The following is a 27,998-nucleotide window of genomic DNA, read 5'->3' as shown; positions in this document are numbered from 1 at the left end:
ATGTACTAGTGGTACCGTGTGAGTGACAGAGGTCAACGACAGTTCCGGGTCAAGGAGGAAAAAAACAAAAAAAAACTAGGGGAAATAAAGTTCACGAGCGTTCGGCACGCGCGTGTTGTTGAGCTAACGCTCGTTAGCCGACTTTAGCTACACTGACTAACCGTTACTAACTAACCGTTACTAACTAACGTCCGTTACTGACTAACCGTTACTAACGTCCGTTACTAACGACCGTTTGCTGTGGAGTTTAGTTGAATTTGTGGCTCCGCTAAATACCTTGTGAAGCGGTTGAACGGATCATCGGTCACAACCGTGAACACCTGAACCAACCCTCTGATCTGAACCAACCCTCCGGGACTGGACCGACACTGGCTAGCTAACATTAGCTAACATTAGCTTATATGCTAAACGTTTTGGCGGTGTGAATAAGGTGAGCGTCACTGCGGCTGTGTGCGGCTGTGCGAGGTGAATTCGGTAAACCGGTGCTACCACCATCGTCGTGTGTTTAAGAAGACCCGGCAGGATCTCCTCCAGTAACCCGGGTGAGTTATTTTGTGCCAACTGATCTCCTCACTGCTCGGTACCGCTCTGTGTGAATCAGTCACCATGCTAATGTGCTTACAGTTAGCTTAGCTTAGCTTAGCTTAGCTTAGCTTAGCTTAGCACCTGTCATGTCATCTACCGATCAGCGGGGCTTAAGTGTGTTACCGGCAGCTGCTAACGTGGTGAACGTGAACTATTCTCCATGTGAATGTGCCGTTAGCTAGCTAGCTATCATGAAACTAAACCCAGACCCTTGTTGGGACAAAGTTGAGCTCAGCAAACTGTGGAGTTTTGTGTTTATTGTTCTGGAAAAACTTTAAACTGTGTTTGATTATAAAACTGAATTAAACCAAACAGCTCAAACCTAAATTAGTAGTTTCTAGCAAACTAATTGGCCATTCTGTTATGATGAGTTGGTCTCTCATCTATTCACCCTTAATGCATAATGTTCCCTCTGTCTGCTATCCAGAGACACACCACACCATATCACCCTTAATACATGTTACCTCTGTCTGGTATCCAGAGACACACCACACCATATCACCCTTAATGCATGTTCCCTCTGTCTGCTATCCAGAGACACACCAAACCATATCACCCTTAATACATGTTACCTCTGTCTGGTATCCAGAGGCACACCACACCATATCACCCTTAATGCATGTTACCTCTGTCTGGTATCAAGAGACACACCACACCATATCACCATTAAAACATAATGTTCCCTCTGTCTGATATCCAGAGACACACCACACCATATCACCCTTAATACATGTTACCTCTGTCTGGTATCAAGAGACACACCACACCATATCACCATTAAAACATAATGTTCCCTCTGTCTGATATCCAGAGACACACCACACCATATCACCCTTAATGCATAATGTTACCTCTGTCTGGTATCCAGAAACACATAACTCCATATACCAGCTCCTCTATGTATTCACTGGGCTGGTTGTCTATGTAAGTAGAGCTGAAGCTAACAACTATGCTTTTACTTTTCTTTCTTGCCTTTTTACCTTGGTGATGTGTCACGATGGTACCTCACATCTTGAAAATGTTTTGCATAAAAAATGCTTTTACTACAATATTATTATTATTTTTTTAAATAAGTGGACATGCAATAAGAATAAATGGGAAATGTGACTTCTGTTGTGAAGAAATGAAGGATTCACTTTAAGACTGTCTGACTAATGGCGTGAAATATTCCAAAGCTCCATAACGTTATCAGTGTTTTTCCTGGCTCAAAATGAGTTGGAGTTGGTGCCATCATCCTGACCTTGGGGTGTCCTCCCCTGGAAGAAAATGTTGTACATTTTAAAGTTAAATGCATCAATCTGGTGCACTTTGAAAGCAAAATTAAGAGACTAGATCTTGTGCTCTTGTAAACAATTTTGTGCTCTAGCAGTGGTGGACCGTAGGCTACTCAAGTACTGTACTTGAGTATAGTTTTGAGGTACTTGTACTTTACTTGAGTATTTCTATTTTACTTAACTTTATAGCCCACTTTTACTCCACTACATCTCAGAGGGAAATGTTGTACTTTTTACTTCAATTAATTATTTAGTTGACAATATTCAATACTAGCTATGTGCAGATTCAGATACTTAACACTAAATAACAATCAACTAATAAACTGTGTTTTATTAAGTAGTATATCATTATTATGCATTGTGGTTAAAATGAGCACCTTTACCAGCTGCAACATTGAAGTGATGAACACATTAATGCATCAATAATTATATTACAATGATATACCATAATATATAATATTGTGAAATGGGCCATTCTGCATAATGAGTAGGCTACTTTTACTTTTGGTATATTTTGATGCTAATACTTTTGTACTTGAGTAACATTTTGAATGTAGGACATTTACCTGTAGCATAGTATTTTTACACTGTGGTATTTACTTAAGTAAAAGATCTGAGTGTATCTTCCATCACTGTGTTCTAGTAAACACTTTAATCATAAACACTTTGGTTGTCACACCCACAAAGCATCATGGTAAACGAGACGGGTCTGTGTTTCAAGACGTCTGGGTTGCACATCGCCACAGACCGCTGACACACTGAGGACAGTCCTCCCCGGTTGACAGTCGCACCCGGAGCAGCGGACCAGCCCTTCCCGCAGGGAGTGACGGCACAGCGAGCCCTTACTCAGCGAAGCCGCGAGCCGCTTCCACCACCCATCACCATAACTTGGATTTATATAGCGCCTTTCAAGAAACCCAAGGACGGTTAACATAGACATAGATTTGTCGAAAAAATCGTATGAGTGTTAGTTGACTAAGAATTTCTTTGGTCAAGGATAGCCCTATTCATTTGCGTCAGCTAAATCTGCTGTCTCCTGCTGATTTGCATACGTTTTGATGGTCAAGGCACGATTACAGGTTAATTTAAAAATGTAAGACAGAAATGCCTTGCATCTGGTTTCTCTCCGCTTTGTGATGGATCAATGTAGCCGGTCGTTAGCTATATTGATCCATCACAAAATGGAAAGAAAACAGACAGAAGGTATTTTTGTCAGTTAGGTTTTTTTAAATTGGAACCTGTAATTGTGCGTTTGCCTCTGCACTTTTCTCTGCTGTATCGTTAGTCTCTGCCTCCGCCACTTTTCAAATGCTTTCCCCAGCGATGATGAGGCAGCGTCATTTCCTGTAATTAACCACGTGAGCTACACACAGACCGTGCCGGCACGGCCACACTCACACATACGTGAATGCAGGCGAGTAACCATCACATGCTGAGGCGATATTTGCCGTAGAGTTCTCTACGTGAATCAGAAGATGTGAATTAGCTTTGCAACTGGAAGCAAATGTTTTTTCACCCCTTCGCTCATATAGAACGGAAGTGAACGAGAGCTGAATGTTAATGTCGCACATGTGTGACCGTGCCAGACCCAACTAATCGATGATGAAATTTGATGCCAACTATTTTTATAACCGATTTAAATTCATTAGTTGTTGCAGACCTAATTGTAAGTAACTCTTATTCCTCCAACTCTTTATTTTGAAAATCAAAGTGAAAAAATATAAAAAATAGCTGATATTCTAATGCTTTTTTCTCTAAAACTTCATATGGGCCTTAGACACCTAAGGGGAACCGGGGAAGCAGTTTGTTCATAATCATTCACAGCCTGATTTATACAACATTTAATTCCTAAAATCGTGGCGGAAATGGATTTTTTTTTTTTTATGGCTGTTGACAGTATTTTCTGAGTTATGGAGTGATAAAAAGAGATCCAAAATTCCCTCTGTAAAAACCTTTGACTCTAATATGTCAGCAAAATGAAACAAGAATTTTGAACCTGGCTTTTCCCAGTGTTCAGATTTCTGTCCTGGAAATGTATGCAAATTAGCACATATTTAATAAGATAATGCCTCATGCGAATATTTAAACAAAACATTTCAGAAAACTTGTAAAACAAAAAATAATTTCCTAAATGTAAGTAATCAATTGGGAAAGTTTCATGGTGATACCTATTAGTTAAAACGTTTTCCCTATTAACCTGGAGTGTCTCCCCGTAAGAAAATATCCTATTCCAATCATTTTATTTAATCACTCAATAATGAGAAATTCTTAATACTTTCTTTTCCTATTAATTTACCTAGATAGCATATTTTAAAGACAAAGTAGTTATTCTAAATTATTGATTGCATAATACATGCATGGAAAATATAAAGTGATAAGTGCAATTAATCTGTAAATGCGTCAATGTGAGTTCCTGTTTTTTACGTGTTTTCAGATTTCCCACTGCATCTGCTCTCAGCAAGATTTGTGCAAGCTCAGTCATCCAGTGAACATCAGAACACAGCAGAGACGCAGTGAGTATTTTGACAATATGGTAGCATTTGCTGCAATGGATTGGCCAGTTACATATATGCACATTCCTGGTAGAATGTTTTGTAATGTAAACAGCTTAATTCTAGTGTTTACTTAGCAGCCTCTGAGATGGAGGATTGTTTTCCTCAGTTGTAAGTAGGGTTGTGCCGATAGACGATGGTCAGACTGATCGCCAATAGCCGATGCCTTTGAATAGTACCAGAGTCCCTAAATTAGCTTTTTAAGGAGTGAGGGTTGTAAACAGTAGATCATTTTTGTATTTTTACCTGCATTCAAACTATTCTGATGCTTTAAGCACATAAGCCATTGAATCATAAACCACATTTAAAACATTTTTTCCAATGTTATATCTTTTTTTTCCCCTCGAGAATTACACTGAAAGATGACACAAGGGAATGTTCTAAACCCTTAAATATGTCTCTTAAAACAAGGCTATTGTGGTTAGAGCTGAACAATTAGTTGATTAATCGATTAGTGGATGGACAGAAAGATTGTTATACCAAAAATATCAAACCTTTGCTTTTTACACCTTCACAATTATGAGGATTGCTGCTTTTTTGTATGTGATGGTAAACTAAATATCCTTAGGTTTTGGAGTGTTCGTTGGATATAACAAACAATTTGATGTCATAATTTTGGGCTTATTACATTTAAAATTTTATTGATCAAATGAGTTATTGAGGAGATAATCTGCAAATTAATTGGTAATGAAAATTGTTAATTGCAGCCCTAATTGTGATCTGTCTTCTAAAATGCAGGGGAACAATAATTCTAGGGGTGGCAATGTTGTATTTAATGTGTGTGTTTTTTTGTGTGCATATTTTTTCAGATAACATCCAGTGCTCACGCGGCTGTGTTGATGAGAGGTGACGAATCATGGGTAGCTGGAATTCATGAAACTGCCAAAATGTCTTCAATCCTAGGACTCCCTACACGAGGGTCAGATGTAACAATTCTCATTACCAGGGTCCACTTGCATCCCCTTTGTGTGCTTGTGGAGTTCTGGGGGAAATTTAGCCAGGAGAGGACGGCAGATTATGAGTGCCTTGCCAAAGACATTCAATCTCCTGGAAACACATTTCAAGAGTTTGAAGGAAATCCTGGTGACCAGTGTTTGGCTCAGATAGATGGATCTTGGTACAGGTCCCGCATAGTCTCAAGAAATGGCCCGAAATACAGTGTGTTTCTCTTTGACAAAGGGAGGACATGTAGCACCACCACAAGTAAGTTGGCATGGGGTAAGAAGAAGAACTTCGACCTGCCACCCGAAGTGGAATTTTGCCTGCTGGCTAATGTGTTACCACTCTCGCCTGAGAACAGATGGTCTCCAGTGGCTCTCGAATTTCTGAAATCTCTCTCTGGGAAGACTGTGAAGGGACAGGTGCAAGATGTACTGGTGGCGCACAGAACATTTCTCCTCCACATCCCTTGCATATCCAAGCAAATGTATGAGATGGGAATTGCCAAGAGGCTGTCTCCAGATCTGTTTCAGGACTTTGTCCTTATGTCACTGCAGTCCCAGAGTGGCGCTGAAGTGTCTCCAGAGACTCAGATCTCCATGGCAGCAGGTGATCGACTGCACAAGAAAGAGCTCTACATGTACCCAGAGCTGCCAGCAGGAACTGTGGAGACCGTCATAGTCACAGAGGTGACAAATCCGCAGCGGATCTTTTGCCAGCTGAAGGTCTTCTCACAAGAGTTGAAGAACCTCTCAGGGCAAATCACACAGCGCTGTGAGGGCAGAATGACCAACTGCATTGTAGGTCCAGAAATGATTGGGTTTCCGTGCGCTGCAAGAGGAAGTGATGGCAGGTGGTACCGCTCTGTTCTACAACAGGTATGTCCATCCAACAAAGTGGTGGAAGTTTTGAATGTTGACTTTGGAACAAAACAGTTTGTTCAAGTCCAGAATGTAAGACCACTGGCTTCAGAGTTCTTCAGGATGCCCGTTGTGACTTACATCTGTTCCCTCCATGGAATCATTGACAAAGGGGTTGGATGGACAACCAGCCAGATCGACTATCTCAGGTCCCTTCTTCTGCACAAGATAGTGATTGCCAAATTTGAGTACCAAAGCATCTCTGAGGGCGTTCACTATGTCACGCTCTATGGAGCTGAAAATGCAAACATTAACAACCTGTTTGGTTCCAAGGAGAGCGAGGGGGAAAAAACACTTGGAGATTATGCGATCCGCACTACTGCATACAGCCGCAAGCCTCCAGCTCAGCAAGAAAGCAATCAAAGAAAGATGATAACTCCTGGGAATGGTGTAGAGGAAAAAGAAGGGAAAGGAATAGTAGCGAAGTTGCCAGCTGGAGACCTCCCTCTCAACTCCTCACATGTGGCAGTTGTCCAGCACGTACTTGACCCATCAGAGTTTTGGATCCAAACACAGAACTATGCAAATGAGTTGGATGAACTGATGGATAGTATCTACCATCTGTACAAAGAGTCAGTGAATAAACATGTGGTGAGAAATCCAACTGTTGGGCTCTACTGTGCTGCTAAGGCAGAAGATGGCGAGTTCTATCGAGCAACTGTGGCTGAAGTTGCTGAAACACAAATCAAGGTGTTCTTTGTTGATTATGGAAACACCGAAGTGGTTGACAGGAGTAACATCAGGACCCTTCCTGATGAGTTGAAAAAGCTGCCATGTCTTTCACTGAAATGCACCCTGGCAGGTGTCAGGCCAAAAGATGGGAGATGGAGTCGAAGTGCCTGTGACTTTTTCATCAAAGCAGTCACAGATAAAGTACTGACTGTACACGTGACGGCAAAATATGACGAGGGCTATGTTGTCCAACTAACAGATCCTAAAGCACAGGGAGAAAGAGATCTTGGTACACTGATGTGTAGTTCTGGCCTTGCTGAAAGGGCTGAGACACAGAGACAACCCAAAGCCAAAATGACCACACGACCTGCCATTCTGCCACAATTTCCTGATGCCAGGCTCTCAGGTGTACACGTGGACAAAGGAATGCCTTTCGAGACAACCCTAAAGACAATTGGCCCTGCCGGCAATGAAAAAAGAATTCTTACATTCAAGGAGCACATGTTTCCCACTGGAAGTGTCCTTGATGTCAGTGTGTCCTACATCGAAAGTCCAAATGACTTCTGGTGCCAACTAGTACAAAATGCAGGGCACTTGAAATTGCTCATGCATGACCTGCAGGCTCATTACGCAGGCAGTGAGTTTCAGCCCAATGTGGAAACAGCTTGCGTTGCTCGCCACCCTGATAATGGAATGTGGTACAGGGCCATTGTAATCCACAAACATGAAACACCTGATGTGGATGTGCTGTTTGTTGACTATGGCCAAACGGAGACCGTCTCCCTTTACAACCTGAGGAGGATCAGCTCACAGTTCCTTGCTCTGCAAGGCCAAGCTTTTCGATGCAGTCTGTTAAACCCTGTTGACCCTACGTCTGCCTTAAATGAGTGGAATGAAGAAGCAGTAGCAAGGTTCCACAGCTTTGTGGAAACTGCGGCATCCAACTTCGTGATTTTGAAGTGCACCATATATGCAGTCATGTACAGTGAGCAGAAGATTCTTTTCAATGTTGTGGATCTAGAAACTCCCTTCGAGAGTGTCTGCACCAGTATGGTCAATCTAGTCAAGGGTGCACCTCCAAAGAATGCTGCTGGGCCACCTTTCCGTCTCGACACATACTACTACTCAACGCACAATGTCAAAACTGGAACAGAGGAACAGGTCACAGTGACATGTGTGAACAATGTCAGTCAGTTCTACTGCCACCTCGAGAGGAACGCTGATGTGATAAACGATCTCAAGACCAAAGTAAGCAATCTTTGTCATCAGCTTGAGACTGTCAAGCTCCCAACAGTTTTTGGAACTTTGTGCTTCGCGAAGTACACTGATGGGCAGTGGTATAGGGGACAGATCAAGGCCACAAAGCCAGCAATTCTGGTTCACTTTGTGGATTATGGTGACACTATTGAAGTGGAGGAATCCGACTTGTTTCCAGTTCCCAGAGAGGCTAATGACATCATGTCTGTGCCTGTGCAAGCAGTTGTGTGTAGTCTCTCTGATGTACCTGTCGATGTTCCCAGTGAGGTGAACCGCTGGTTTGAGACAAGTGCAACGGAATGTAAATTTCGAGCACTAGTAGTGGCCCGAGAACCTGATGGGAAACTGCTGGTTGAGCTGTATCATGGAAACACTCAGATTAATTCAAAGATCAAGAAGATGTTTCAGATCGAGATGCACACAGAAGAGAATGTTGTCCACCAGGGTCGGAGAGCACTTGAGGCTTCAGCAAATCATGCCCAAAAGACACTAAAAGTTGTCCCAAAACAAGCTGCAGAAATGGGAAATCACACGCAAACAATCCACACAGATGTCTCTGCCACAAAACCAGCACGTCAAATGAGGAATGGCGGCATGAATCTGCAGCCTGCAGATTCATGCCGCCATTCCATGCCTTTGCGCAATGTTTGTGAAAATGGTCAGAAGGTCAGAGCTGCTCCGTTAGAGCTCTACATACCTCCACACCAAAGGCAGTCATGTACAGGGACACCAAGTAATACAGGAAATGGTTCTGAGCCAGCAGGTGCCTATTTCAAATCAAGAAAAAGTCTTCCCACAGAAATTGAACAGCTCAAGTCCAAATCACCTGACACAGAATCTGCGAAGGAAAGCAATGCTGAAAAATTCCCTAAACTTGCAGACCTGCCGTCAAATTCTATCACATCAGACATGGAAGAAGATGTTTACGTCTCGCACTGCAACAGCCCATTGAGTTTCTATGTGCAACTTGTCAGAGAGGAGGATGGAATATTCTCCCTTGTGGAAAAACTTAATGATCCCAAATCCACCCCCCAAACCAACGACGTCAAAGACGTGCATCCAGGTGACCTTGTTCAAGCGGAGTTTGCAGATGATTCCTCATGGTATCGAGCAGTTGTAAGAGAGATCCACGGCAAAACGATGGCTCTTGTTGAGTTTGTTGATTTTGGAAATACAGCAATGATGCCAATTTCCGAGATGGGCAGACTCCAGAAGTCTTTCTTGCAGCTTCCCATGTACAGCATACACTGCATTCTGAGCGAAGCTGCAAGTATTGGAAAAGAGGAAGTGCTTGATCCGGAAGTAGTGTCAGCTTTCAAAGAGGACATTGGTGGTGTTGGAGAAAAGGTGCTCAAATGCCACTTTATCAGGCAGTTGGGATCTGCATGGGAAGTCCATCTTGAAGACCGTGGTGTAAATATCACGTGTAAAGTACCTACCAGATGCTCAACTGAGAAACTTGAACAAGCCAAGGAACAACCTACCCAGAACTCTGACATCAGGAACGTGCCAGAGAACTCAGAGAGATCGCTACTGAACTCCTGCTCTCTATGTTACCACCAACAAGAGTTTTTAGAGGGACACAAGTTAGAGGTCTACATCACAGCTGTAAATAATGCTCAGACCTTTTGGAGTCAGCCTGCAGACTCAGAAGAGCTTGATAAGATAACATCAAGTGTCTCAGAAGTGGGGGATGCAGCCGATCGCAAACCTATTGACCCAGGCTCTCTCTCCCCTGGAAGGCCATGTATTGCTCTCTTTTCAGACGATGATTTTTGGTACCGCGCAGAGGTCATTGACAAAGATGGAGATGAGCTGTCTGTTCTCTTTGTGGACTATGGAAACAAGTCCCAAGTCAATGTTACAGATGTGAGGGAAATGCCCCCTGACCTGATTGATACTCCTCCACAGGCATTTTTGTGCGAGCTTGAAGGCTTTGATGCTTCATGTGGATACTGGGACAGTGGTGCAGTAGATGAACTGTCAGCGCTTACAACAGACAAAGCGTTACAACTGACTGTCACCAAAGTAACAAGAGAAGAAGGAAAAGTCAAATGCTTTGTGCGGATGGAATGTGAGGGCCAGGTGATAAATGAGGCACTGAAAACCTGGTGGAAGAGCTCCACTGAGGAAAATGAACCTGCAGAGACACCACTGCAATGTGACTCAACTGGGAAAGAGACTGCACTACCCGAGGATCAACTAGAGTATCCCGTAGGCCAAGATATGGATACTGCTGATGCCTGTATTCACCCTAAGAGAGACCACAGTGAAAAGCATAGCACTGGCAAGCTTGTTGACCCCCACGCAGATATTTTGCCATGTGATAGTGGCATTGATGAAACCATGTTATCTCCACTTGATAACAAAGGTGACCAAGGTATATTGGACTTGAGCTATGACAAGAGTGCGGTAGAAACCCACAAAAGCACTGAAGAAGAGGAGTTTTCAGTGATGGACATTATTGGGCCGCATGACTTAAATTCTCCATTGGATGAGAACCCTAGGGAGGCCATGGTGGAGTCAGAGATCGCAACGACTGACTTGGAGTCTCTGCCAGGAGAGGTTCATACCGACAGCATGGAAAGCAGCTTTGACATCATTCATTTTACTGGTAAGCAACATATTAATCTCTTTCATCTTTGTTTCTGATTTAGTAACAACATAGTGCATTTCCTGCCCATCAAATAAGCAGCTAAAAGTAAATTAATATAAGGAAATCGTGTTTAATATGGAAAGTAACTATGTGACAAGTAAACAGTTTCAAAGCATTTTGATTTGCTTGTAAAGTTGGGTCAGCTCACAACTAATGGTCACCTGTTGTCAAGCTGTGGTCAGTGATTGTGTGAAGTTAATAAAATGACATTTGTTTTTGTTTTTTTCTTTGTATTTCCAGGTCCAACTGAGGCAAAAGATGACAGCAAGGTTACCATTGCAAGGCATAATTCTCTTACCAGTATGACAACAGTGAAAATGGTAAATTGTGTGACAGGGACTTTTGCAAATAGAACTTGTGAAAGTGTATATACCGACTTGAGTACATATGGGTAAATAGACTTGATGAAATCTAATTGGGTGCTGTGTTTTTCTAAAGGTTTCCCGTGAAGCTTTTCGTCCCAGGGAGGAGCATAACATTTCTGAAGACTTCAAGCAGGTACATGAAGCTGTCTGTATCGCTACACACTGTACATAAAAGGACATAAAATATTTTTTTTCCTCTTCCCTTGGTTTTATTTGTGTTTTCTCATCTTGTAGATAAAGACTGAATTGACGCTGCCCTCTTGTGTTCTTCCTGCGTTTGGTGAGGGATTCCTTATTCCTTAATCGTGATTAATCACAAATTAATTGCACATTTTGTATCTGTTTTAAAATGTACCTTCAAAGGAGATTTGTCAAGTATTTAATACTCTTATCAACATGGGAGTGGCGAATATGCTGCTTTATGCAAATGTATGTATATATTTATTATTGTAAATCAATTAACAACACAAAACAATGACAGATATTGTCCAGAAACCCTCACAGGTACTGCATTTAGCATAAAACAATATGCTCGAATCATAACATGGCAAACTGCAGCCCAACAGGCAACAACAGCTGTCAGTGTGTCAGTGTGCTGACTTGACTATGACTTGCCCCAAACTGCATGTGATTATCATAAAGTGGGGATGTCTGTAAAGGGGAGACTCGTGGGTACCCATAGAACCCATTTTCATTCACATATCTTGAGGTCAGAGGTCAAGGGACCTCTTTGAAAATGGCCATGCCAGTTTTTCCTCGCCAAAGTTTAGCGTAAATTTTAAGCGTTTTTTAACCTCCCCCTCAACAATCTTCACTCTAGCTTTAAAACTGAGACCGCTACAATTGTAAAATCGCAAGTTGCGTTATAGTTGCTTTGTTAACTTTGACAGTCCTAGTAAAAAGGTATTGCAGGTGGAAATAAATTTGGATAGCTAAAATAAATGTAATGTGTAATACAGTGTGTTCTGAAAGTACTGTATTTTGTGATTGTGATCATCTTCATAGATACTCGTACAGAGCAGGAAATTGCCACTGAGGATGGTGTCCCAAAGGAGGTGCCATGTGTTACCACACATTATGAGGTAATGTTATGGAAAAACAGTATTTTGGATGGTGTTTTTTCCCCGTACTTTTTGTTCTTCTTGTGCAGAGTAAATAATCATAGTCCGTGCAGATGACTAATTTGAGTACCTGTGTATGACAGTTTTACCAGACATCATTGACATAGCGTGCAGGTCAGTGATTGATAATCTGTTCTGTTTCAGAATGACTTGAGGACTGGACAGGAGACCATGGCTCATCACAAGGATGCATATTCAGGTTTAATGACATCATCTCAGAATATTTGCCAAATTGAATTGTTGGTTTAAACACCTTTTAGGCTCTCCAATTCATTTTGATTTGGCATCTCTGTGGACATACTTTATGTGCTATACAAATGGAGAAAGTCAAACATGAGCCCTATTTGGAACAAATAGTTAGGACTGTAGTGCAAAACACAGTGGTAGGAGGGGTCATTTTTAGTCTAATGAAACCATGCAAATCATTTAATTTAAGTTGTGCTAGTGAAGAGGCTTCTTGGTGTATCTGCCATTTCTTCTTAAGCATGGGGACACTCAGAAAACTTTAGGCAACACATTTGTTGTGTATCTAAATATCTGTCTTTGTATCTGCAGCCCTGCTAGCTGATTCTGACACAGCAGCCAGTGAGCCACAGACCTGCACAGCTCCCTCTCAAGATTTGGTAAAGGATTTGATCCATACAACTCTGAAATCAAATTGCAAAAGTTGTCACGTCTGACATGTGAATTTTGTCTTTATTGTTGCTCAGGGTGACCGGGTTGAAGAGGCGACCTGTTCTGTTGAGGAGGAGGCAGCGACCTGTTCTGCTGAGGAGGTAGCAGACTGTTTTGTTGAGGAGGCGGCGGCGACTTGTTCTGTTGAAGAAGAGGTGACCTGTTTGGTTGAGGACGAGGCGGCGACCCGTTCCGTTGAGGAAGAGGCGACCTGTTCTTTTGAAGAGGAGGCGACCTATTCTTTTGAAGAGGACAAGACCTGTTCGTTTGAAGAGGAGGCAACTGGTTCTTTTGAAGAGGAGGCGACCTGTTCTTTTGAAGAGGTCAAGACCTGTTCGTTTGAAGAGGACAAGACTTTTTCGTTTGAAGAGGACAAGACCTGTTCGTTTGAAGAGGACAAGACTTTTTCGTTTGAAGAGGACAAGACCTGTTCGTTTGAAGAGGACAAGACTTTTTCGTTTGAAGAGGACAAGACCTGTTCGTTTGAAGAGGACAAGACCTGTTCGTTTGAAGAGGAGGCAACCGGTTCTTTTGAAGAGGAGGCGACCTGTTCTTTTGAAGAGAACAAGACCTGTTCGTTTGAAGAGGAGGCGACCGGTTCTTTTGAAGAGGAGGCGACAGGTTGTGTCGAAGAGGAGGCAACCGGTTCTGTCGAAGAGGAGGCAACCGGTCCTGTCGAGGAGGAGGCGACCGGTTCTGTCGAGGAGGAGGCAAACTGTTTTGTTGTCGAGGAGGAGGCGACCTGTTCTGTCATCGAGGAGGAGGCGACCTGTTCTGTCATCGAGGAGGAGGCAACCGGTTATGTCGAGGAGGAGGCGACCGGTTCTGTCGAGGAGGAGGCAAACTGTTTTGTTGTCGAGGAGGAGGCGACCTGTTCTGTCATCAAGGAGGAGGCGACCGGTTCTGTCGAGGAGGAGGCGACCGGTTCTGTCGAGGAGGGGGCGACCTGTTCTGTCCACGAGGAGGAAGCGACCGGTTCTGTCGTCGAGGAGGAGGCGACCTGTTTTGTCGTCGAGGAGGAGATGACTTGTTCTTTTGAAGAGACCTGCTTGACAGATGTCTGCATAGGTATCAGACTTCATTGGCTACTTAATGAACAGGAACACAATGTGCCCGACATGCAGTGTGATCACCATGATAGTTATCAATCTTCTCACAGAACTGCTTTATAGTAGTGGACAGTGGTTGCAGCATTATTTCTTAGTGTGTACTGTCTTATCAATGATTTGTCTTATTTTTCTTTTGCCCTGCAGATCCAAATGAGCCACGTGATGACGGTGAAGTCACCAGTGCAAGAGATGATTGTCTCAGCAGTATGACAGCAGAGGAAATGGTAATTTGCATCAAAATGAGTTTCAGGGTGGGTAGAACTCTGACTTAATTTAAACTTAGGAAGGTATTCAGAGGTGAATACCACAAATGACTATATAAAAGATGGCATTCAAATAATAACTGTGGCCACCGTGAACAAATAAAGGCTGGTCGCTAATACAGGCCAGGTTAAAAAACAAAAACATTGAGGGGGGTGAAATTACTAGTGGCCAACAACAATGGCTCACAAGGTAAAATCAGCATAATGTCCATTTCTACAGCACTAATTCCATCAGTACATTGACAAACTACAGTAACTACCTGTTGGCATGCAGTATCAGAACTAGTGTTGTCACAATACTGGAATTTCTAACTTCACCACACTACCTTGAAAAAAACTGATATTCAATACCATTTTTGATACCACGGTGAAAAATGTAAACAACATTGAAGGTATTAAATCTTTATTAAAATATATATAAAACTAGGCCAAGGTAAATGTATCGTTCTGGTGCACTTTGAGACCGTAATTAAGAGGCTAGATCTATGAAGAACTTTTTGTAAACAATTTAGGCTGATCATACACGCATTGGATGTATAGATATGAATGGTGATGACACGGCAAAAAGTTCACTACCACAAAGCATGGTAAATGAGACGGGGTGCTGTAAAGCTCTCGGTTGGCGCCGCAAGCCACCTTCACCCTGGGCCTTTCTAAGCCGACCTAGAGCTGGTCCCACGAGGGGATCCCCCAACTGCTGAGATTGAAGTGTAAAAATATTTTCAGTTCATTATGAAACCCATGATCTCGATCTTCCCATCTCTGGGAAGACATTCATTTCATTTAAGAAAGTTTAAAACTGAGGACAGTTTCAATGTGTTACAATATCATCAGAGCTGACTTTTCCTGTACAATAATGTACAGTGATATTACTTCAGATGTTAAATGGTCATAGGAACATTTTGAGCAGACATCCATTGTGCTTCTCAGCAAACCTAATATGGAATTATTTTTTTTTTATCACATTACGACATTTTTGTTGACGTCACATATTTAATATATGATGTGTAATAAATTATTGCTGTAATGAGTCTTTCTTGTTGGACGCTCCAAGTTCCGGTACCGTAACGGCACGAATAAACGAGCATCAAAATCCAAGCGGTGGCTGGCATGACTGGGTTATACACGGTACTGCTGCTGTGCTGTGCTGTGCTGTGCTGTGCTGTGCTGTGCTGTGCTGTGCTGTGCTGTGCTGTGCTGTGCTGTGCTGTGCTCTTGACGCCACAATGTCATCCGTTCTAAATTAGTTTTTCATTGCGTGAGAAAATAGACATGTGAAAAGTTTGATTTGCATGAGTCTCGCGGTCAGTGCACGGGCCTGGCAGCCCCGCACAACAGGTTTCCTGTACCAAGTCACATGCACCGGTGCACGTAGAGCTGACAGTTATGTGCACATCTCAGATTTCATGCACACTACCGTGCATATGCACTTGGCATTTCGAGCCCTGCTGTAATATCGATCAGGAAAAACCAAAAAGTGAAAGGACTGTAAATTAATTAGTGAATGAAAACTCATGTTAGTTAAAGAAGAGCGAGTGTGACGTGACTCTGTTGAACTGACAGAGGTGGTGCTGTGTTAATGTACGTTATACTGAGTTTATTAAGACAACATGTAAACATGGAGAAAGCTTTGAGTTACATTAACTGGGAAGCAGGTATAAGAAGAATAAAAGCCTCTAATCAGTACAGTCAATTTGCTTGACTGAAATTGTCTGTCTTGTTTTCTTTACATTAAAATGGTGCAATTTCTCACATTTTAGGTCCAAAATGAATCACTGCTTCCTCGTAGGGAGCTTCCGCAACAATTAACTGGTGAGTCACATCTAACACAACATAACATTATACACAATAAGATGGTCAATAATAAATACTGCAGGCTTGGGTTACAAGGTTAATATGTAAGGGATAATGTACAGAGAGGTCATTGTTGTGACATAAACCCCTTCAGGGCGATGCGGCACCCCAATGCAAAGCGGAGGGGTCTTGCATCGCCCTGCCGCATCGCCCTGAAGGGGTTTATGTCACGACAATGACCCGCTAAAACACTTGACTGCCCTTGGGTAAAACATATTCCGTAGTCTGTTTGTGTGTGTTTTAATTGTCCTGTATCTCCTTCAGGAGGGAAGGGGAGTAAACAGTCCATGTCCAGGGTGGGTGGGGTCTTTAGAAATACAGCTGGCTTTCTTGCGGAGCCGCCCAGCGTAAAGGTCACTGAGGGGGGGGTAATGTGGTCCCAATCACTTTTTCTGCCATCCTCGCCACCCGCTGCAGGTCCCTCCTATCCTCTATCCTCTGTGTGTGTGTACGTGCGGGACGGATCGGGTGCATACAGTGTGCATGCTTGTGTGTGTTTCTGTTGTCATGGAGCTTTAATAACAACGGTGCGCTACACAAAACGTTCAGTCATTTTCATCACCGTTCATTCTAATGTAACAGGTATTTTTCTTTCAACTCTCGTCCAAAATTAATTGTCATCCTCAACGATCATATTTTTTTCGGCCGCGGGACAACGGGACAATGGGCCTGCCGAAGTGGCGGGTGGCCTGATGATTTTATCTGCCACTGCCAACAATTCACCTGACAACGGGTGCTAATTTCAGACCCTGTAGATAGATATCTGCTGGCTGTGATTGGTTGTTTCTCGTCACATGACGTGCTGTGCACGCTGCAGTGTTCCAAAAGTTGAACTGTGTTCATCTAGGGGCGCAACCCTTGCGTCCTGAAAAATAGGTCCTTGGGAGCGTTTGCGTGTCGGCGTCGCTCCCATGCTTGATTGCGCCTGCCGTGCGTCTACATTAACAGCAATGGATGGCTGCAATAAACGTGCATGTGTATGGCCCCTTACACAGACTACTGGTTACTACCACTAGCTCCAAAGCTACTCATCATCCATGATTGGTCTTCTCGGTCCAGACAAGTCACTGTTTATATCCTGTTGTTTGTTCACATTACATACAGTGTGATATATAGTATCCGTTTAATTGATCTTTGTATTGTTCACAAATTTAAAACTAGAATTGCACTCGGAGAGCGCAGACCTCCGCCAACGCATGACTTTAAAAACAGATCACAGATCACAGCTGGCGGTACGGTGAGGTGGTCGGCTTATTATTAACACGGTGTGTTTCCATGTATTGTATCAGTGGATGCCTCTCTCATTCAGCAGCCTTGTTATGTCTTTATAACTTTACACAGGGCGGTTGTGGCTCAGAGGGTAGACAGGTTGTCCACCAATCGAAAGCTCAGTGGTTCGATCCCCGGCTGCTCCGAGTCACATGTCGATGTGTCCTTGAGCAAGACACTTAACCCCAAATTGCTTTCGAAGGCATAGCCATCGGTGTGTGAATGAGTATTTAGATTAGATCCTGATGGGCAAAGTTGGCACCTTAGCAGCCTCTGCCATCAGTGTGTGAATGTGTGTGTGAATGGGTGAATGCTGACATGTAATGTAAAGAGCTTTGAGTGGTCGGAAGACTAGAAAAGCGCCATATAAATGCAAGTCCATTTACCATTTATGTGCATGTAGATATGGAGTGTGATTGTGATTGTCTTCACAGAAGCTCCCTCAGAGAATGAAACAGGAGACCTTTCCCTACAGGATGAGGCCATGCATAACAAGGTAAGGTAAAACCCAATTTCTGTCAAATGAAAATCATTTTTAATGCAGTTTGAAGCAATATTTAGTATCAACATTAATAATGTCTGATTTACTTTGACGATTGTTTTCATTTGAGCTGGTCTGTGTTCGGGAAGCTCTGGAGTCTCTGTGATTGGTGATGTGCTCTTGTTTTAGAATAACTCTGTGACTGAAGACGAGATCTCGGCTCTTCACGAAGATGAACATTTTGGTTTGTTGCTACCATCTTGATTGTTTGTATGTCAGACTGGATAGGTGAAGTGAACACGTCTCTCTTCCTCTTGGATCATTCTGCATTCCTTATAGTATATTTTATTTTGGGTAACAGTTCATTAAAAACATTGCGACACAGGATATTTATGTCACCTGCCTTTGTATTTGCAGCTCTGCCATCTGACCACGAGCCACAAGCCTTCACAGTCCCCTGTCCACATTTGGTAATGGGCATCAATCAACACAATTAACTCAAATGAAACACCAAAACATCACATCACTGACAGGTGGATGCCGTCTTTATTGTCTTTTAGAGCGACCTGGTTGAAGAGGTGACTTGTCTTGTCAGAGAGATCTGTCTGAGAGACGACTGCAGAGGTATCACACTCGATGGCCAAATAAGTCCACACTGATCTTGATGTTCACAAGAACAAGCATGTTTGAGAGTAAATGTAATTCTATTGATTCACTGCAGAAATGGACCATATTCTGCTGGGTTGTAAGTCTGATTGTACAGATTCCTCTTTGTTATTTCAGATCCACCACGAGAAGCTGAAAGGGAGGAGATGGAGCAGCTGGTGCATACACCCCCCTATCCAAACGAGGTAACTGTTTTGCATTCAGGGAAGAAGATGAGGCCTTTTGGTGGTTTAATTCATAGATAACTTTGATACTTCAAGGGAAATTTCGCCACCTTTTATGTGGAAGTCCAATCAGTGCTGATGGTAAATGTAGTCCACTGAAGAAGTAAGTTCACCAGTGCGTGTTATATCGACCGAGAAAGCTGATCTCTCCTGCTGCGGAGCCGTGCTGGCTGTGCCTACATGAACCAGGATGCATTGCGTGTGAGCGGCTAGTTCGTTACGTCTGGTAAATACACAAAATAAACTCACGAAACATCAATAAAGGAAATATTCTTACATTTAAAAAGAAAAATACAACTGTACACCTTCTGAATTCAAGATTCTCTCTTACACCGAACTAATGCCGGGATCAGACTACACGATATTTTTGTCTTTGACGATGGTCACCATGTCAGATCTAACCATCACAGCGCCATAAACTCTTGCAGTGTCTTGGTCGGGTGACTGTATCGTATCGTACTGTGTCGTATTCCACGATCATGTGCGAGTTCAGACGTCATCGGGGAGGCGGTTGAAGAAACTGTCAATGCTTGGGTAATAATAATTTAGCATATTCCCGCAATTAGGACTGGGGATATGCCGGCATAGCTATCATATCATAACATATCTACTCACCTATTTGATGAAGTGCTTCCGCTATTTCTCGCCAACATTTGTCTTTTTTGACATGGTTCATGTCATGGTACTCCCTCGACGAAATGTCGAATAGCCAGGGGTACAGTTGCCATAACTCAATTAATTTTTCGTCAGTTTGGTTGTCCCACCTGATGGCAGCAAACTCGGCATCCCTCCTCCTTTTCTCCATGTTTCTTTATTACCAAGTGACCTGACTGCGTGCTGGAGAGATCACCTGATTGGTCAACGCAAAGGAACACGTCGTTGGAGATGTCAAACTAGGCGTGTCGAGACGAAACATTCTGACAGGCTAGACTTTTCCTCGGGGTGTCGTGGGGCGTCCCAGACGTGGCGTCGGTTGTCGTGTACTATGACGCACTACATGAGATAAGAGGATCGATTTTCGCACACGACACTCATTTATCGTTCCCGATCCCCTACGACGGCCGATATCGTGTAGTTTGATCCCGGCATAAGACAGGCTAAATCATGAAACATATTTCATTCAAACTGGACAGAAACAAAATAAAACTCACCAAAACTATTAGTCCATTAGTCTTTCCACTGTTCCAACAATAAGCAATTCTAGGTTTGGTCAAAATAAATCATTAATTCATCGAGTAAAATGTGAAAATATGCCGGCTCTACACGTTTTTATTCCTCTCGCTGTATCTCTCACTCCTTTTTGCAGGCAGACCATTAAATTAGCAAAATCCAGTGACAATAATCACCTCAAAATGGTCCTGCTGGTCTTGGATGTGTTTTCCAGTTTATCTGCAGGATCCTGAAGGAGGTCTCCAGCACACCTCTGTCCCAGTGAGAAGGAAAACACACCGCTACCTGTCTCTGGGATCTGACATCCATTACAGCAGAACGATTCCGTTTCTGTTGGCATCGGAGGGCAATCTGAGCAAAGGCTCCACCAGTCGGTGTTAGCTCTCGGCAGCTCAGGTTCCGGAGGGTCCCCGCCAACCGTGTCCTGAATATCAGAGTCAGCCAAAACACTAGAAACTTACACTGTAAAAATCCTCCTCCATAACATCCTCTGCACTGCACTGGGATACCATTTGCACTGTTGGAAACGTAACACAGGCAAAGAGAAGGTTTTTGAGCGGCATTGCGCCCCATCGCTACCAAAGCTGAAGTAGCACAGTTTTTTGTATTCCAAGTACGTCACTGTCAGGTCACTGTCAGGTCACTGTCAGGTCACTGGGGTACGGAAGAACAACAGATTTTGCAGCTGGAGAACTGCAGTTTTCTCGGCCAATATAGCACACAGGAATTCATTGCTTCAATGGACTACATTTACCATCAACACTGATTGGACATCCACATAAAAAGTGGCGACTTTCTCTTTTAAGGTGTTGAACCTTGGTCTTATGGACAGAGTGTGTCTGGAGGTGAAACGTGTATTAATCACAGGTATTCTGTAGCTGTAGACTACCTGACATTACATACTGTTGATTAGGCGCTAAGGATGTACTAGAAATTAGGCTTATATTGGGTATTTGTCAGTGTTTGCAGTGCACGTTGCACATTATAGGCTGTGTAAAAATCTCAAGTGCCCTGCCTAACAGAAACATTGTGTGCTTACATGGCCAGCAGTGCAGTAGATGTCAAACAAATATCAACCAGCAAAAGGTTTCAACTCACTCCAGTGAGGCACGACCTACACAGTACACCTCACTGCACCGCCTGGGTTGTTTCAGTATAATGAATGAATACTCAATCCAAAATGTTTGACATAGTCAAGAATGAAAAGTTGGAATGCTGAAATCACCATCACTGCTGGTCATGCAGGTTATTCGTGTTTTAAGAGTATTCTGGGAATGTGTTGCACAGGTAAACACAATATCCTGGTTTCAGAAACCTGGATAAAACCTTATCCTGGCTTTGAGAGGTCCAGGGGCCTATATTACAAAGCTGGATTTGCGGTTAGCGAGGTAGGTTATGTTCCATATGAGAGATCAACTCGTGTAAAAGCACCTCCTACTGACCAATCAGAGCTCGGTGCACGTATCGTATGAAGTTACAGTCATAATCCAGACTAAAAACAACACAGTTTAAACTGACAGATGCAGCTGGCTGTGTGTTGTGGGTGTTTACTGCTTAGTATTATGTTTTTATATTAATTTTTTTTACTTGCTCTCAAGTCCGTTTCACACCGCCGGAGACGCTGACAGAAGGCTGAAATAGTCAAACACGCCACAACTTTGTCAAAGACGACTTTATCTGACTTTTGAGTGTTCCGTTAAATGAATAAATCTGTTAATTTACACATTCACACATCGTCAATTTTTTCTTTTGCCGGCTGTTCTTCCTGCATTTGGCAGCTAATCCAGTCTGGATTAAGTGTTTCACTTCTTCGTATTTGTCTAACATAGTTTGTTGTAAAATGTGCCACTCTGCCTGTCTGTCTGTAAGTCCGTAGTCTTGTCCATGTCTGTGATTGGTCACATGCAGCAGACACCTCTACTCCCCGTTCATGTGAACGCGCTCACAGCCAGACTGGGAAACCCTGGGTTGATTTACTGAGTTGATAACCAGCGTCGTAGGACCGTTTAGCGTGATCTCTGTTGTTAGGGTCAGTGAAGCCAGATAAGGAGAAGATACCCTGGGGATGTTGAACTGGCTTCGTAGTACAGGCCTCTGGATATGCTACCTGGTATACTGCTAGAAACCAGGATACTGTGGCATGTTATCCAGGTATCTGAACATTCTTTGTTGGTACAGAACACAGTTGCTTGAGGTGGTGAGTAAATAGACCCAACTGCTCACAGATGCCATGTAAACATCAGATCCCAATGCACTCCTTTTCTAAGTTCTGAATTTGTTGATGGTTTTTCTAGGATTTCAGCGATGGTGTGCTTGAGAGAGAAATGTCATCTTCTGCTGATGACAGCTTTGGTAAGTGATGCTATTAATAATTCTATCAGTTTTGGTGAAAATGAACCTCTCGGGTGAAATTTTAGCATGAAGTACTAGTGGGATACATCAAAGTAGGGCTATACCGAACAGGGCAGGAAGTTCACCGGCGGCTACGATGGCCACGGCCTTCGTGTTCCCTCTGTGTGGCTCTGATGCCCTTCTGAAGAACGTCAGCCCTACGGCCACAGTGGCCCTGATGCCCCGCCCACACTGCCCCAGCTGCTATTAACTGTCTGTAGGCTACAGCACAACAAAGTAGGAAATAACAACAATAAACAACTTACAATATTGGTCATTTGTAAATACTAATACATTATTTTGTGAAATAAACAGCATTTTTAAAAATGTATTTATGTTATTTTATGTAATAAAAATAAAATCATCCTTAGCCCTTAAGTAGGAATGTTAATAATTAACCATTTAACCGTTAACCGACATTAAGCATTTTAACCGATTAACGCTATCGGTTAAAACGTGTAAAAGAAATATTAATAATTAACTAAAAAGCTGAGAAAAACTCGTCACTTGAAGGAGAAAAGCTGGTCCACCTTAAGAGAGTCTGAACCGGCGTTACAGATACAGGAAGTTGGCTCCCGTCTATAGCTCGCTTGAGCGAAGGAGTTGTAGCCTCGTAGCAATTATTCACCGACAAATAAACCGTACACACACTGTCTGCTACACCTACGTTCACAGCTAGAACGCCACCAACAACACAGTCGGTTGCAAACACGCTGAAGTTACGCCCCGCTGACAGAGCGTATGTGTGTGTGGCTACAGCGGGCACGGAGCCACCGGCAATGCTAGCAGCTGCTAACGTAGCACAAACACACACACTGTTTGTAGGCCAATCGCTATCGTTAATCCAGACAGACAGAGTGTCGTTACGCCGGGCAGACACACAGCTGACAACCTGCTGAACTAAACTAAATGTACGGTGGAGACTTTTACTGGGAAAGTGTCTGCCTGCTAAATTAACTGGTGTGCCCTTCAGTATGATAATCATTGTCCTTTAACGGTCTTCTGCAATTAAAGGAACAGTGAGACATTTCCCAATTGTACATCTTGCATCAGAGCAGAACACCAAACATATCTCCACTCCAAGTCTCCACAACCTTCCTCGACAGTTAACTAACAGCAACTAGGGCTGGAACTAATGATTATTTTCATTGTTGATTAATCTGTTGGTTATTTTCTCGATTTAATCGATTAGTTATTTGGTTTATAAAATGGTGAAAAATGACGATCAGTGTTTCCCAAAGCCCAAGATGACGTCCTCAAATGTCTTGTCAACAACTCAAAGATATTCAGTTTAGTGCCATAGAGGAGTAAAGAAACCTGAAAATATTCACATTTAAGAAGCTGGAATCAGAGAATTTAGACTTTTTTTGTCAATGTTATGAATGAAGCTTGGAAAGTTCGGTTACAGCCCTACATCAAAGAAAATAATAGATTTAAAGAATGTGAGTCTAAAGCACATCTTTATGCTTTCCATTGAAACCTCAACCCACTCTTCATCAAAATCATCATCAGCTGCTCTCTGGGTATAAAGCACCACTCCCTATTGGTCATTGTAATCTCCATTACTCCAGTACTTTTCCTTTACAGGATGTTGGCTGTTTTCGAAACCTCATACTATACTAGTAGTACAACCTCATACTACACTACTGGCACAACCTCATACTACACTAGTAGTACAACCTCATACTATACTAGTAGTACAACTTCATACTATACTAGTAGTACAACCTCATACTACACTACTAGCACAACCTCATACTACACTAGTAGTACAACCTCATACTATACTTGTAGTACAACCTCATACTACACTACTAGTACAACCTCATACTATACTAGTAGTACAACCTCATACTACACTACTAGCACAACCTCATACTACACTAGTAGTACAACTTCATACTATACTAGTAGTACAACCTCATACTATACTAGTAGTACAACCTCATACTACACTAGTAGTTCAACCTCATACTATACTAGTAGTACAACCTCATACTACACTACTAGCACAACCTCATACTACACTAGTAGTACAACCTCATACTATACTAGTAGTACAACCTCATACTATACTAGTAGTACAACCTCATACTATACTAGTAGTACAACCTCATACTATACTAGTAGTACAACCTCATACTATACTAGTAGTACAACCTCATACTATACTAGTAGCACAACCTCATACTATACTAGTAGCACAACCTCATACTATACTAGTAGTACAACCTCATACTACACTACTAGCACAACCTCATACTACACTAGTAGTACAACCTCATACTACACTAGTAGTACAACCTCATACTACACTACTAGCACAACCTCATACTATACTAGTAGTACAACCTCATACTATACTAGTAGTACAACTTCATACTATACTAGTAGTACAACCTCATACTATACTAGTAGCACAACCTCATACTACACTAGTAGTACAACCTCATACTACACTAGTAGTACAACCTCATACTACACTACTAGCACAACCTCATACTACACTAGTAGCACAACCTCATACTACACTAGTAGTACAACCTCATACTACACTACTAGCACAACCTCATACTACACTAGTAGTACAACCTCATACTACACTAGTAGTACAACCTCATACTACACTACTAGCACAACCTCATACTATACTAGTAGTACAACCTCATACTATGCTAGTAGCACAACCTCATACTATACTAGTAGTACAACCTCATACTATACTAGTAGCACAACCTCATACTATACTAGTACAACCTCATACTATACTAGTAGCACAACCTCATACTATACTAGTAGCACAACCTCATACTATACTAGTAGTACAACCTCATACTATACTAGTAGTACAACCTCATACTATACTAGTAGCACAACCTCATACTATACTAGTAGCACAACCTCATACTATACTAGTAGTACGTACTGATTTGGCTAAAATGTAGTATGCAAACAAAAGCAAAAACTACAATATGCCAAAAGTACCCAGATGTCGTACTGATTTGGAATAAATCTCCAGTGTGCATCGGACCAGTCTACCTCTCCTACTGTATCCCACAATGCCAAGCGCTGGAACGGTACAATCTATGGTCACAACAGCAGACAAAAACGGCTCGTTTTTTTTACAGTTTTCGTAGCTATTTCATCACTAAATTCACCGCTGGACATTTTTGAGGGGAGAAATCAGCTGTCTAGATTTTGAATATTGTCAGTTGTAAGATGGTGAATCGAACATTTGCTCCGTTTCAGAGTTTAGAAGCTCCACAAACTGCCGTGACAGCTAGCTATAGCGCCTGCTGGTGTCGCTACCTCGCCAGCCGGGCGGTCACGCTCACAGACCGCTATGAGCTGGCTGGAGCTCTCTAGAGACCGATCGGTAGATGAGAGGCTTTTACTCCCTTGTTGACAGATGGTGTGTTTAAAAACGGGAACCTGTCACTATCTGCTCCACAATTGCCCGCGGGCGTAGCTCGCTAGAGAGCTGGCCAGTCACGCTCACAGACTGGGGCTACAGAGCAGCAGGAAGTGGCGAGGGAAGGAGCAGCCTCTGACGGGGCAGAGAGATCCCTGCTGCTTTTAAACATCACCCTAATATCTGGAGGGAGATCAGTCCACTGTTTAGGTGCTGTAGCTGAAAAAACAGTTTGAGTTAATTTTGTCGAGCAATGTTTAATATTTCCTGTCTCCCCTCGTTGATGATCCTGTTTGTCTCACTTCACAATGAGCTGTTAGAATAAATAGTTTAAGTGGTGGTGGAGCTAAACCCGCAGTACCTTAAACAAACACAATAAAAACAAATCAAAGTTGTGTTTTATGATGATATTGTAATAGTGGTTAAGGATGTCACGAGAACCGATACGTCGGTACGAAGTTGATGCCAAAATTCTAAAAAAGTGACGGTACTCTTTTTCTACAGTACCGACGGTACCGTACGATGCCTGTAATGGTCGTTGGTAGGGATGTGACAGTAAGGAACATTTTCCCACCGGTTAATAAACTTGTGACAACACCGGTGTGACCGGTGAAAAGATGACGGTCAACATGTGCAGAGCGCTGACTCTGATCTTTACCGTCGGGTGGCGGTGTGTCTGGCCTCTCCGGTAGAGCTTTTGATGCGGCGCTCCGCTGCGGGGGTCTACCTGGCGCCGCTGCTCCGTGCACACCGGCTGTGACAGCTCCATCCACCCCGCAGCGATTACCTCATTAACATTATGGTTCCCTTATAGCGTTGGGATTAAACCTGAAATATTGCCAAATAGGTGCGTTTGCTTTTCACTTCGACAACAAATCCTCTGCCTCCTACTCCTACTCCTGCTACTCTGAGCTGACGGACCAGATGCGTTCACGGTCAGTATGTAGCGTCCGTCATCTGACTATCGATTGATAGCATGCCGCTGATACGCCAAAATGAACAAAATGGGTCAATTATTTGTATTTATTACTTAAAGGCTACATTCCTCTGTTTTTTGTAATGTTCAAATGTTTTTAATAAAAGAGTGCATGTTGAATTACAGTACATGGGATTTATTGTTGTTGTTTTTTTTTGTTTTTTTTACCGTGGTATGGAATTGGGTATTGAGAATCGTGGAAACTTACTGGTATTGGTATCGACTACTAGATTTCTGGTATCGTGACATCCCTAATAGTGGTACAAGTTAGTTTTTTTTGTCCAGTGCTTTAAGAGCTGGTTTCTAGGTAAAGCCTGGCTGAGCACACTGCAATATAAATGGCTTTAACAGTTTCATACTACATACTACTGAGGAACGCAGTATGTACTGTATACTGCATACTGCGTTCCTCAGTAGTATGTAGTAGGCGCTTTGGAATACAGCCGTTGTGTGCGATCAGTGATAATGTGTTGCATGTGAAACCAAATAACTTTATTTCTGTTCCTCCCTTTTGTTTCCAGAGGCCCAGCTGTCGAGGATAACTCATCTCTCTCTGATAATCAACGATAGTTCTGATGATCTTCTGCTTGTTGAGCGGCAGCCAGAGGAGTAACCACCTTCTGTTAACTTCATTTGCCTTTTATCAGATCCATTTATTAGCTCAAAATGCTTTAAGTTACAACTGGTTCAAGTTCAGTTTTTTTCTTTTTCTGTGTTTGTTCTCTTAATCGCTCTCTGACAGTTTTGATTTGTTGGATTGACCTGGCAGCTCATCTTTATCCTTTGGCCCAGTGGTCTCATTTCATTGTTCCTATTGAATACCACCCTCTGGTTAGAAGTGCCTTTGTAGAGTAATAATAGCATCCATGTGCTGGCCCAGTGTTATCTGTTCTGTTACAGATGATCTGTTCTGATAAACTGCCACATCATTCTTTAGAAAGTACTGAATGTTTTGTTGAAAAAGCTCTAAAAAGCTGCTGTGAATGGTTGATGTGAAATGCAGCAGTTTTCAAACCCGTTTTGTGTGATTACATGCGTTGAAGATATATATTTATGTTATGTTATGGCGCAATAAATATCATTACAGATCTATGGAGTTTCCTTCCTTCTTGTCTGCTGCAGCTTTATATAATGTGTGTAAAGTTCCACCTGGCTGGTATGATTTAA

At 42.6% G+C, this 27,998-nt stretch overlaps 1 protein-coding gene across 4 annotated transcripts; it reads left to right on the top strand.

Annotated features, from left to right (window-relative positions):
• Positions 1 to 29: 29 nt before the first annotated feature.
• tdrd6a (tudor domain containing 6a) lies at positions 30 to 27,923 on the top strand. 4 transcript variants are annotated; one of them, XM_074615329.1, is made up of 19 exons: positions 30 to 542; positions 4,294 to 4,372; positions 5,221 to 10,813; positions 11,096 to 11,175; positions 11,294 to 11,353; positions 11,455 to 11,500; positions 12,226 to 12,302; positions 12,486 to 12,540; positions 12,897 to 12,964; positions 13,052 to 14,084; positions 14,270 to 14,376; positions 16,149 to 16,200; positions 17,949 to 18,007; positions 18,182 to 18,236; positions 18,410 to 18,462; positions 18,553 to 18,616; positions 18,776 to 18,843; positions 22,347 to 22,404; positions 27,353 to 27,923. In XM_074615329.1, the coding sequence occupies exons 3-19, from the start codon at positions 5,251 to 5,253 to the stop codon at positions 27,442 to 27,444; spliced, it is 7,590 nt and encodes a 2,529-aa protein (XP_074471430.1). In that variant the 5' UTR covers positions 30 to 542; positions 4,294 to 4,372; positions 5,221 to 5,250; the 3' UTR covers positions 27,445 to 27,923. The 4 variants fall into 4 exon arrangements, with proteins under 4 accessions (XP_074471430.1, XP_074471433.1, XP_074471429.1 ...); XM_074615332.1 differs by having other exon boundaries at positions 32 to 542; positions 14,270 to 14,349; XM_074615328.1 differs by having other exon boundaries at positions 32 to 542; positions 17,946 to 18,007.
• The last annotated feature ends 75 nt before the right edge of the window (positions 27,924 to 27,998 follow it).

This window comes from Sebastes fasciatus, chromosome 18, assembly GCF_043250625.1.
Source record: "Sebastes fasciatus isolate fSebFas1 chromosome 18, fSebFas1.pri, whole genome shotgun sequence".
Classification (NCBI taxonomy): Eukaryota; Metazoa; Chordata; class Actinopteri; order Perciformes; family Sebastidae; genus Sebastes; species Sebastes fasciatus.
The sequence above is the reverse complement of the archived record's forward strand: the minus strand, read 5'-3'. Positions and strand labels throughout refer to the sequence as shown.